General features: G+C 37.0%; 1 protein-coding gene across 1 annotated transcript in view; it reads right to left on the reverse strand.

The window, feature by feature from the left end:
- LRRC49 (leucine rich repeat containing 49) overlaps positions 1-12,761 on the reverse strand; it is a 328,583-nt gene that overhangs the window by 38,107 nt on the left and 277,715 nt on the right. Inside the window, exons 15-16 of the mRNA XM_042783131.1 lie at positions 9,137-9,246; positions 2,507-2,660 (exon numbers count right to left, since the gene is read on the reverse strand). Coding sequence (XP_042639065.1) covers positions 2,507-2,660; positions 9,137-9,246 — 264 coding nt within the window. The remainder of the gene's footprint in view (positions 1-2,506; positions 2,661-9,136; positions 9,247-12,761) is intronic.

Consider the following 12,761-nt stretch of genomic DNA (forward strand, 5'->3'; position numbering starts at 1 on the left):
GTTAGACATGCCTTCACCCTCCAACCTTTTTACTATTTTTGACACCAACCGTCATTCCCATGGCACTGTCTACTCCTATGCTGGGTTTGATAATTTGTTGCAATGGCCACACAAAACTCATAGACAATAGTCATGGTTCTGGGTTTTTTTAGAGAAGTAACAGGTTATAGTTCAGGATCAGGAATGTTCACAATACAGTTTTCTATGAGGATAGCCTCCCCTCAGCCATGCCCAAAGTCAAGTCTTTCTCTCTGGCTGTTGGCCTCTTGTCCTGGCATCTGCCCTAATTGGGCAAATGTTACAAAGTTCTTTCAGCTTTGCTGATAATGCCTAGAGGCACCCCACTCTGTCAGTAAGCCTCTGTCAGAAGGCACTCAGCTTTTTCGCTCTGTGGTCGGTGAGCCTAGCTCTATGGATAAGTATCCAGAGGCAGCTTACTCCACCAGCTAGCCTGCTATTTGAAGGCACTCAGCTTCTCACTCCATAGGCTGGGAAGCCCACCGCTCTGTCTCATGCTGGTCTCTCGGTTCTGCTGCCTCTGCTGCCACTGTTTCTTTGCCACTGCTTCTTGCTGTCCCTCATGTCACAGTTGTCTATCTCCTGGACTGAGAAGGTTCAGCACAGGGATCTCAAGTCCAAAGGATGCACTCCACCCTTGGATATTCTTTCCTGATGGTAGTTAGATTCCCTCTTCCCACCTCTGGATTGGCTCATTTTAAGCCTAGTGTGATGGCAAAACTGACCAATTTTCACCTTAAGTTTCCTCAATAAATATACCTTATTTGTATTATTGGGAGCTCTGGTGATGTAGTACATAAGGCATTTGGCTGCTGACCAGAAGGCTGGCAGTTCAAACCCACCAGCTACTCCTTGGAAGGAAGACTGGGCAATCTACTTCTGTAGTGATACTGCCTCAGAAGCCCAAGGAGGGGTTGCTATGAATTGAATCAACTCAACAGCACTGAGATTTGTATTATTAACAAGCTATCCAATCCTCTCAGTGGGCCATAAGCACCTCACATTTGCATAGTCCCACCCAGGACATCTGATGGGAGTCAGAAAGACTATTTGTATGGCTAGAAGGGCCATACAAAATGATTCACTGTACTGTAACTAATGACCGAAGACCAGATGAAATGACATCAAGGACATCATACATGAAGGAAGTAAATATCATTAAAAAGATAAGAAAGATAGAAAAGATCAAAATGGATGTCAGAAGAGACTCTGAAACTTGCTCTTGAACACAGAGTACTAAAGTGAATGGAGGAAATGATGAAGTAAAAGAACTGAATAGATTTTGAAGGGCAGTTTGAAAAGACAAGGAACTATAGTGAAATATGCAAAGACATGGAGTTAGAAAACCAAAAAGGAAAGACATGTTTGGTATTTCTCAAGCTGGAAGAACTGAAGAAAAAAACTGAACCCTTTAGTGCAATACTGAAGACTAGCATAGAGCCTAAGGCACTTGACTGCTAACCAGAAGGCTGGCGGTTCAAACCCACCAGCCACTCCTCGGAAGGAAGGTTGGGCAATCTATTTCCATAGTGATACTGCCTTGGAAACCCAAGGAGGGGTTGCTATGAGTTGGGGCCAACTCAACGGCACATAACAACAACAATAACATGGACAAAATATTGAATGACGCAGTAAGCATCAATAGAAGATGGAAGGAATACACAGTAACTGTACAAAAAAGAACTGGTTGATGTTCAACCATTTTAGGAGATAGCATATGATCAAGAACCAATGAACTGAAGGGAGAAGTCCAAGCTGCACTGAAGGTACTGGCAAAAAATAAGGTTTCAGAAATTGATGGAATACCAATTGAGATTTTCAACAAGTGATGCAATGCCAGAGAACTTACTCATATATTCCAAGAAATCTGGAAGACAGCCACCTGACCAACTGACTGGAAAAGATCCATATTTGTGCCCATTCCACAGAGAGGTGATCCAACAGAATGTGGAAATTATTGAACAATATCATTAATATCACAAGCAAATAAAATTTTGCTGAAGATAGTTCAAAAACAGTTGTAGCAGTACATCAACAAGGAACTGCCAGAAATTCAAGCTGGATTCAGAAGAGGACATGGTACCAAAAAACAAACAAACAAACAAAGAAACCTCATTGATAATGTGACATGAATCTTGGCTGAAAGCAGAGAATACCAGAAATATGTTTTTTTGCCATTTCTACAACTTTTACATATCCAGTTCACTGAACTATCACCATTTATACCCTTTTTCTTAATTCAGTTAAATCAGGATCTTTGGTCCTACTTTGGTTTGGCCTTCTGGTATAGATGTGTTTTGAACAATTTTTCTACTGAAACAAAGACAATGGAACTATGAGTGCTTATTTTGAGGCTCCATTTCTTCGTAATCCCTTGTTGCCTACTATCCCTCCATCTTTGTACATAATACTGATTAACATTCCAGAACAAAAATAGTTATCTTAAATGACAAAGGATGATATATACAAAGATTAGTGCTAGTTTTACCTCCAGCTTTTCATTATAAAATTCTCTTGTGGTATAATTCAGTGTAGCACGATTTGTGTTTTCTACTACAAATTTTTTACTGTCATTATTTTCTTCACTGTTAACGCCTGTTTTTTTCCCTTTAGTTTCTAGAAGATACCGAAATTGCTTCTTCCTATAGAAAGAAAGTAAAAAGATTTAGAGAGTTACTTATTAAACTTATTAAAATGTCTATTTTTTGTTGACTTTCAAGGGGAGTATATGTTTTTATGAACACCTGTTTTATGAGTTTATTTATTTGAGCTCAGTTCAGTACTTCAGTCTTTCCACTAATTAGATTACTCAACTCAATTCTTTTATTTCATAATTACCAATCATCAATATAAACATGCCTCAAGCATTTCCAAAGTGGGAAAAGTTTATTTCTTAAAAAAATCAATACAAAAATTAAATAATCACAGAGCACAAAATAACCCAGTTAAAGATGTAGGGTGCCAACTTCTGTTTTTATTTTCCATGAAACATAGCAATAGTTACCACTTACAAATCATCAAATAGTTCATAATTTCATTATGTAGCTCAATAGTATTACTCCTATCTAGAAAATGAAATGAGATATTGGCTTAAGTTTAGGCAAAACTAAAACAAATCTTAAACAAAAAGTCTCTGTTAGCACATCAAAGCAAGATCCTTGTAGGAGTAAGTGATAAAACAGAAAACCTCATATGATTATGCAGAAGGACATGAACAATGCTCATAGTATCACAGGCCCATAATCCCAGAATACCACAGGACTGCAACTCATCCTCTATGAAGATCACCTTCTGGTTTCCACTATTTAGGGTATTCCTAAGTGTAGTGATACAACTACTTCACTGTAAACTGTGAACTGAAGATAAAAAGCAGAAGAATTTATGGTTTTTTTTTTATTTTTTTTTCTGATTTAAAACTTTAATATAATCATTTCACAAATTTTGGAATGCATTAAAAAGTAGATAAAAATAACATAAATTTATATAAATCTATAAGATTGTCCATATTTGACATGTTTCTATCTAGTATTTTTTTGTGAATTTTTCTAAAAAGTTGAGATTACAGTAAACATTCAATTTTGCATGTTTTCTCTTAATATTATACAATAATAATTTTTATGTTATTAAAATTAGTAATTTTAAAGTATGAAAAAATTCAATTGGATTATAGATTAAAGATTACCTAGTCAATTCCTTTTACGGGATATTTTATATAGTAGAATTTTCTCACTTTTGTAAAAAAAAGTGAGTAACATATAGATCTTTATTTGCATTTATGATCTTTATCCATTTTTTTAAATTATAAAAATAATGCGCATACACATTTTATAATACTTTTATTAGCATTTGAAATTCTAATAAACTTTCATTAATTCTGTTTTTAACTTTTTTCTTACTTTCCTTCATCTTCACATTTACTTTGCTATTCTTTTTCTAACTTTTTGAGATAAATGTTTAGTTCATTCATCTGCAGTTTATTCTTTCCTAGTACACGTATCCCTCATTTTCAAAAGTTCACTGTACAGCACTTCAGTTTTAAGAAAGACTTACAGTAGTACCTGTTTTTGCTAACTGAAAGAAATCCGAAGAGGATTTTTGCTCTTATGAAAAATGGTGAAAAGCGAAACTAGTGGTTAGCATTTCTTTTGCAGCAAGGCTTTAAAGAGCCAGCATGCACTCTGAGCAGTGCCAGCAGAAAACCAAGCTCCTTCCCTGCGAACTACATTGGACATACATTTTTTTCTTCTTTTTATAGGCTGTGTACTTATATCATTCTTGCTTTTACTATATGTTAGTGTTATTTTAGGTTTTATGTGTTATTTGGTATGATTTGGTAGGTTATTTTTGGGTCTGGGAATGTTCAAAAATGTTTCCCATATAAATTAATGGTAGTTGCTCCTTTATAATTCTTGTTTACAAAAGTTTTCATAGGAATGCTCTCCTTTTGGATAGTGGCACAATCATGAATACCCATTTCAAGGCTAACATGTTTACTTTTAGCACCACTATAAGTTGACCCCACAAGTTTTTATTTTAATTGTGGTAAAAATATATATAAGAAAACATTTGCCAATTTGACAATTTTCACATGAACAATTCAGTGATACTGATTATGTTCATCATGTGATATTACAAGTTCTAAGATACATTTGCAATATATTTCAGTTCAGCATAGTTTGTGCACTGCCTAAGGCATTTGACTACTAATCATAAGGCTGGAGGTTCAAACCCATCAGCCACTCCTCAGAAAGAAGATTGGGCAATCTACTTCCATAGTGATACTGCCTCGGAAACCCAAGGAGGGATCGCTATGAGTCGGCCCACTCAACAGCACATAACAACAAAAACAACATATATTTTTAAACCCTATAAAATATTATTATTGTTGCTTTATACTATCAATGTTCATTTAGCTTTATCACACATATTTGATACTTTCTTTGTTCTTTGGTTTTTCTTGCGGTTCAGATTTCATTCTGCCTCACTTTCATTCTGCCTTAAACAGGGGTTTTAGAATTTCTTTTTATCTTATTTTAATTTGTATTGTCATTTGGGTGAAAGTTTACCAAGCGAATTCATTTTCCATACAGCAGTTCATACACATTTTGTCTCATGACATTGACGGCAATTCTCCACAATGTAAGAGCTCTCTTCCCACTTCTCTATGGTTATCTCTTCCTTCCTTCCCATACACTCCCTCCATAACCCCCTAGCAGTAGTCTCTCTATATAAACACTACCCTTCTGTTCTCCCATCACTGATCACTCCAAGGACTGTATCTACCTGATGTAATGTTCACCCCATATGCTTGTCTACTGTTTGGCTGGAAGCCACAGGAGTGAGTTCAATGCCAGACCTGAAGGGTGGCTAGGGGCTATAGTATCACGGGTCTCACCAGGTTCTATCAGACCAGCAAACCTGGTCTTTTTTATGATTTTGAGTTTTGTTCCACATTGTTCTCCCACTCTATCCAGGATCTCCTACATAGATCTCCCTCTGAGTGCTTGACAGTAGTAGCCAGGCACCATCGAGTTCTTCTGGTCTCATGGTCATAGAGGCTGAGGACTGCATGGTCTACCAGTCCCTTGGACTAATTGTTTCCCATGTGTCTTTGGTTTCCTTTGTTCTTTGCTCTGGATGAGGAGAGACCCATCATTGCATCTAGATGGTCGCTTGTAAGCTTTTAAGATCTCAGTCATTACTCACCAAAGTAGGATATGGAACAATGTTTTTGTGTAGTATGTTAATGCCAACTGAGCTTGATGTTTCCTGTGACCATGGTCCTGAGCCCATATAGGTCCAACTACTTGCTCCCTCTGGGTAGCTGGCTGTGGCAAAGAAGCCACCACAACTTTGCCCCTTGTCAGCTCTTAGAATTTCTTTTAGCACAGGAATACTAATGAAACCTCTCATGGTTTGTTTTCAAAATGACTTAATTTCACCTTCACAAATAAAAGATTCTTTTTTTATTTTACAGATAGAAGTCTAGGTTGGCAATTTTTATCAGTATGTTGAACATACCATTCACAACCTTCTCTTTCATTGTTGTTATGAAATCAATTGTTGATCTTTACTTTTTTGAAGATAACCTCTTTTTCCCGGTTGTTTAAATTTTTTTTAACTTTATATTTGGTATTCTGTAGTTTCACTGTGATATGTCTAGGTGAGGATTTATTTTATTTATCCTATTTGGAATTACCAATCAGTAACCCATTGCCATTGAGTAAATTCCAATTCATGGTGATTCCTTGTGTCTCAGAGTAGAATTGTGCTCTACAGGGTTTTCAACAGCTGTGATCTTTCAGATGTAGATTGCCAGGACTTTCTTCCAAGGCACCTCTAGATAGATTCAAACTGCCAACCTTTCAGTTAGTAGTCTCACCCTTAAACATTTGCATCAATCAGTATACCCTACTCGGGATTAGTTGGGCTTATGTAGAGTATTAATTAGTGCAATTCATCAGTTCTGAAAAATTCTTTGCCATTTGTTAAGAATATTGTCTCCATCCCATCCTCCCTTTAGTATAATTTCAAAACTCCAGTTAAACATATGTTAAACATTCTCAATCACTTTATCCTCCAAAATTTTAAATCATTTTTTCACACATTCCATCTTTTTCTTTCTTTGTGCTGGGTTCTGGAAAATTTCCTCTACCCTATTTTCCAGCTTACTGATTCTCTTTTCAACTGTGGAATACACCATTTAAATCTCTCCATTAAGTTTTTATTTGTTCACCTATAGAACTTTCCTTTGGTCTTCTTTCAGATATGCTGGATTACTTTTTTAAATTTCGCATTCTCTCCAGATATTGTCAAGCTTGTCTTTTATACTGTGAAATATACTAAGGACAGTCATTTTATAATCTATGAGTAATAGCGCCAATATCTAAAGTATTCATGGGTTTGCTTAGTTTTTTTTTTTTTTTTCTCCTGATAATTCTTATAGAGTATTGCCTTATTTCCTTGGGTGTTTGCTATTTTTTTCATTGTATACTAGTCATTGTCCTTAAAAATTATCCATGGGGCTTCTTCTTCTTCTTAAATTTTATTGTGATTTGGATGAAAGTTTACAGAGCAAATTCATTTTCCATATAGCAGCTCACATACACTTTGTCTCATGACATTGACTACAATTTCCTACAATGCAACAGATTTTCTCCCACTTCCTCCCCATAGCTACCTCTTCCCTGTGTCCTTCCCTCCCATGCACTCCTGCCCCCCAAGCTATCTCCCTATGCATAAACAACCTTTCTATTCTTCCATGATTGATCTCTCCAAGGAGTGTATCTACCTAATGTAAACATTCAGCTCATATTCCTATCTTTTGTTTGTCTGGAAGCCATGGGAGTGGGTTCAGCTCCATACCTGAAGGGCACCTAGGGGCCATAGTCTCAGTGGTTCCATCAGGTTCTATTAGACCAGCAAAACTGGTCTTTTATTTTTTTAATGATTTTGAGTTTTGTTCCACTGTTCTCCCACTTTATCCAGGACCTCCTACAGAGATCCCATGGGACTTCTTTGAGGTAGGACAAAATTAACTTCCACCAGAGACGAGGTATATTTATTTCCCAAGTACCAAGAGATACTGATGTTTAAACCTTGATGTGATTTTGAACTACTGGGTATTTTGAATTCAGGCTGAAAATCTATGTAAGTACTGACTTTTGGTTACAACTTATTATGGACAACTTTCCCCTTCTTCTGTTCATCAAGGCAAATTTCCTTGGAAAATCCTGAGAATAGGGAGAAGGGGTAGGTTTACTTCTGACATACCCTGATGGTATAGCCCTTGAGGTTGAGTTTCATCTTTAGAAGATCTATTTATATTTACCATTTTAGGTGAGCTTTGGCTTTAATTTCTATCCCCAACTGCTTGAGGCTACCAAAACAAAAATTTAATTTTTGGGCTAACAGCCTCTGTGCTCACCTTACTTCTCAAGATTCTCTCTTTTAACACAGATGTTGGCCTAGTATTTATATTGTGTCTTGTCAGCTCTTCACTAGTTTTATGGAGATCTTTTTATGCTACCTAGCATTTTTAGACACAACCAAAATCAGCCAAACCTGCTGCCATCCAGTCAATTCCGACTCACAGCAACTCTAAAGGACAGAGTAGAATTGGCAGAGTTTCTGAGGTTGTAAATCTTTATGGAAGCAGACTACCACATCTTTCTCCTGCAGAGTAGCTGGTGGGTTCAAATCTTCAACCTTTCAGTATATAGCAGCCAAGTGCTTAACCACTGCACCACCAGGGTTCCTTTTAGACACAAGACATGATCAAAATACCCTCACCCAGCATTTTCAGAAACAGAAGTCTTACATTCTCATCAAGAAGTTTCAAAAGGTACAGAAACATACAGAGAAAATCTGAAAACCATTCAACTATCTCCACTGCCACTTCTAACATTCCATACCCTTCCAGGTATGTATACTTTCAACTCTCTTTTATGCTTCTGATTTACATGTGTACATATTTATTTGGTTACTTTTTATAATCACATGGGGTCATAGTATAAATATTTTGTCGAGTCTTATTTTATTCAAGTAACAACTTGTCTCTGGATCATTTCATGTCAGAAGAGAAGACCTACCTCAATCTTTTTTTTTTTTTTTTTTTTTAATAGTCATATAATGACTTTAATGGAGATAGTATCATATAAATTATTACATTCACAACATAGAACTATCATGATTTCTTTAACTTTCCTTATTAACAGGCATTTAGTTACATTCCAACTTTGCGTTACTGCATTACAAGAAAGCAATGGCAACCCTGTATAAGAATCTTTTGTGCACATATGTAATGTAAGTACACCAATAGGATATATTCCTGCAATAGAACTTCTGGGTTCAAAAATATACATGCTTTAAATTTTGATAGATAGTGCCAAAATACCCCCCATATAAGTTTTCATCAAGTTATACTTCCACCAACAGTGAGTAGAATGTATATTGCCCTGAATCTGAAAATAAACACTTTGAATAATGCCAGCCACAAAATAAAGCTTGGATAAATGCTTTTGGAATGAATTAATGGCACAGTTAAGAAGTGCATGGATTTTATTTCTTTTTCTAGTGTGACAGTATTTCTATAAAAACTTCAGAAATTAAAGGTTACCTGGCATCACCCAGAATTGAAATTATACGGTACTGGGGTAACTCAGAAGATGCCACGTGTGCTAGGATTCCAAAGAGCCTTTCAGCCATTATCATATCATTCTGTGTCACCTGTGAAGATAAAATGATACTGTTTCTCATCTTGATAGAATTAACAGAATTCCAAAGAAATGTCCAGATGAAATATTTTCTTTGAGTCTATGTAGGAAAGTACATTTGCCTGGGCTGTAAGTAGAAGACTTCTCATTAGTAATGTTCTTTTTTCCTTTGAGCTTTACTAAAACAAAGGTGTACGAATGTGGGTCATGGTGATGGAGGATAACTGGGAGATGATGAGTTATCTCTGGTTTAGAAGTTGTTTCTCTTGAGAATTATGCCTGAGGCATCTTAAATTTCTTATGAATTTTTCCAGAAGTCCAATTGCTTCTTGGAGAAATTGGATCTAGGTGGAAAAAATCCCAAGGTAGATTCATCTTAATGATGTGTTAAAAAGTAATCCAAGGTATTGTTCATAACTCTTGTTCCTATAAGGAAATTTTCTTTCCCTTCGTGAGATGTGGAACTCTCACAGAAGGAAAAAGGATCCTCCTGTTCCTCTGGAGTTCTTATATTTAATTTATGTCAACCTTTGGGAGCTCTGGTGGTATAGTGCCTAAGGCATTTGACTGCTAACCAGAAGGCTGGTGGTTCAAATCCACCAGCCACTCCTCAGGAGGAAGACTGGGCAATCTACTTCCATACAGATACTGCCTCGGAAACCCAAGGAGGGGTTGCTATGAATCTAAATCGACTCAAAGGAGTGAGTTTGAGTTACTCTTCTAAGATCAATTTGTTATAAGTATACCTAGTGAGAACTCATTCCTACATTAACTGAGAAAGTACTAAAAGTTGAAGGTAGAACTTGGATTGACCTTTTATATATTTAAAATATAAAATAGGGTTGCTTGCATTTTAAATATTGTTGGTTGGTTCAGTTGTTCTCAGCTAGGGTCATTTTGTCCTCTAAAGGACATTTGGTAATGTCTGAAGACATTTCTGTTTATCAAAACTTTACAGTTGGGGATGGGTGCTACTTGGCATCTAGTGGGTAGAGTCCCTGGATGCTGATAAATGTCCCACAATGCAGAAGACAGCAACTCCGTACCTTTTCTACAACAAAGAATTACCTGGCCCAAAATGTCAACAGAGCAGAGGTTGACAAACCTAGTATAGTTAAAATTTGAGATCTTTTTCAAATTAATTTTTATATAAAAAAATAACATTTAATATATTTCATAGGTATTTTCTAAAAAATAAACCCGTAATTCATAAATATACAAGTGAATCAGTGTCGACTGACTCTTTATTTTCCCTTCCATGAACCTTCATTATTTATGAGGCTACTACTTCCTCAAAGTCTTCCTTTAGCGAAAAATAAAGTTGTTTTAGTCAAATATGGTCATCTAGTGGCCAATCCAGGCTATTACTCCATCTTTTCTGGAAGCTCATAATTTAATTCAATCTTAAGCAAATCATTGTCTCTCATACAAAGAGATAAGTGGAAATGTAGTCTAGTATCACTATATTATATATTTGCAGGAATGAAATAAGCAGATATATATTTTAGGACGTTTAATAAAGTGTCTAATATCCTTAGCATTAACATTTTCAGAGGAGCCCTGATGTTTCAGTAGTTAAGTGGTTGGCTGCTAATCAAAAGGTCAGTGGTCCAAAACCACCACATGCTTCATAGGAGAAAGATGTGGCAATCTGCTTCTATAAAGATTACAGCTTTGGGGGACATCAAGCTAAACTGGCATAACATATATTGTTCCACCTCCTACTTTGGTGATTAGTGACTGGGATCTTAAAAACTTGCAAGCAGGATTCATCTAATATTTGTTGTGTATCAGCTACAAGACAGGCTATGTGCTAGGCAGAATATACAAGCCAGACCTGGTTCCAACTCCTGGGGTCCAGGGGAAAAGAAAGATATTAATAAAGTAATAATTAAATGAAATAATCTTGGAAGTTCCAGAAACATGGCGGACTAGACAGAAAGACTGCACAGACCCTCTCCAACAAAGAAAAGGGAAACCAATTAGCACAGACACAGAAGATAATCTTGGACCCCTGAGCCTTGAAGGGAAGGATATAGAAGTGGACAAAACCCCAACTAGCAGAAGAATTTGCATGAAAATACCAAAAAAGGAGACATATGGAGCTGTGGTCTGACAGCGATCCTGAGTGATCCTGACAGCACAGACAGCTTGGAGATTCCTGAGTGGTTGTTGTTGTTGTTGTTGTTATGTGCCGTCGAGTTGGCCCTGACTCATAGCGACCCCTCCTTGGGTTTCTGAGGCAGTATCATTATGGAAGTAGGATTGCCCAACCTTCCTTCCGAGGAGTGGCTGGTGGGTTTGAACAGCCAGCCTTCTGGTTAGCAGGCAAGTGTCTTAGCCACTATGCTACAAGAGCTCCTTAAGTGGTGGTAGGACCTAAGAATTAAACTAAAAATCACCCTGCTACCCAGGAACTGCACGGAGGACTGTGCACGGTGGCTGGGGAACAAATCGAGAAGGTGAAGAGAAAGGTGGGCTGAACTGTGGACGTTTGCCAGTCTGGAGGGTGCCGCCATTTTGAAGGTTTAAAAAGGGGCTTGACTATTTTGGATATTTAAAGAGACAGTGCTCTCGCAGATTCCTGGGGCTTAGAAACATGTTCTGCTTTCCAGGAACACCAAGGACGCTTGGGACCAGCAAGACTGAAAAGGTGTGTTTTTCGTCAATGGGCTTTTAGTTTTTTGATGGTTATTAAATTGCAATTTGTGTCTAACTGAGTGGGAGACAACAACAGTCCCCATAAGACAAAACTACACCCACACCTTCTGCAACTGTACTTACTGAGCAAGAGCCACTACTCCTTCTCCACCAATGGGACAACGATAAAAAACCACCAAGAAGAACCTGAATCACCATTGGCTGCTCTTCACAAACGGTTAACAGAGACCTGAATACAACAACGCAACGATGCCTCGAAAACAACAGACCATCACAGTCCACACAAAGAAGAAGGATAAAGGGGTAGAAACAAGGGAGCAGGATACAGACCCAGAACACATCCATGAGGAAGAAGCAGCATTGGAACTCTCTGCCAAGAAATTCAAAAGAATCATCTTTAGGTATCTTCAAAGGATTGAGAGACAGACCAAAGAAAACACAGAAAAAACCTTAGAAGAATTTTGGAAGAAAATACGAGAACAAAATGACAAAACAAATGAAAAATTAGACATGATTCTAAATCTACAGGTAGAAATCCAAAAGATTAATATTAAATTGTCAGAAACAGATAACACGTTGGAAGGGCAAAGGAGAAGAACTGATGCGATTGAAGACAGAATTAATGAGATGGAAGACAAATACCTGAATACTTCTTTGGAAAAGGATCAATCAGAAAAAAATTAAAACAAAATGAAGAAAGCCTAAGGTCCATGTGGGACACCATCAAAAGGAATAACTTATGTGTCATTGGAATTCCAGAACAGGAAGAAAAAAACAAAACCACTGAGAAAATTGTCCAAGATTTGCTGGAGGAGAACTTCCGTGAAATGATGAAATATGAGAATATATCCATTCAGGAATTCCAAT

This window comes from Orycteropus afer, unplaced genomic scaffold, assembly GCF_000298275.1.
Source record: "Orycteropus afer afer isolate SDZICR_OR568_19922 unplaced genomic scaffold, OryAfe1.0 scaffold00015, whole genome shotgun sequence".
Taxonomy (NCBI): Eukaryota; Metazoa; Chordata; class Mammalia; order Tubulidentata; family Orycteropodidae; genus Orycteropus; species Orycteropus afer.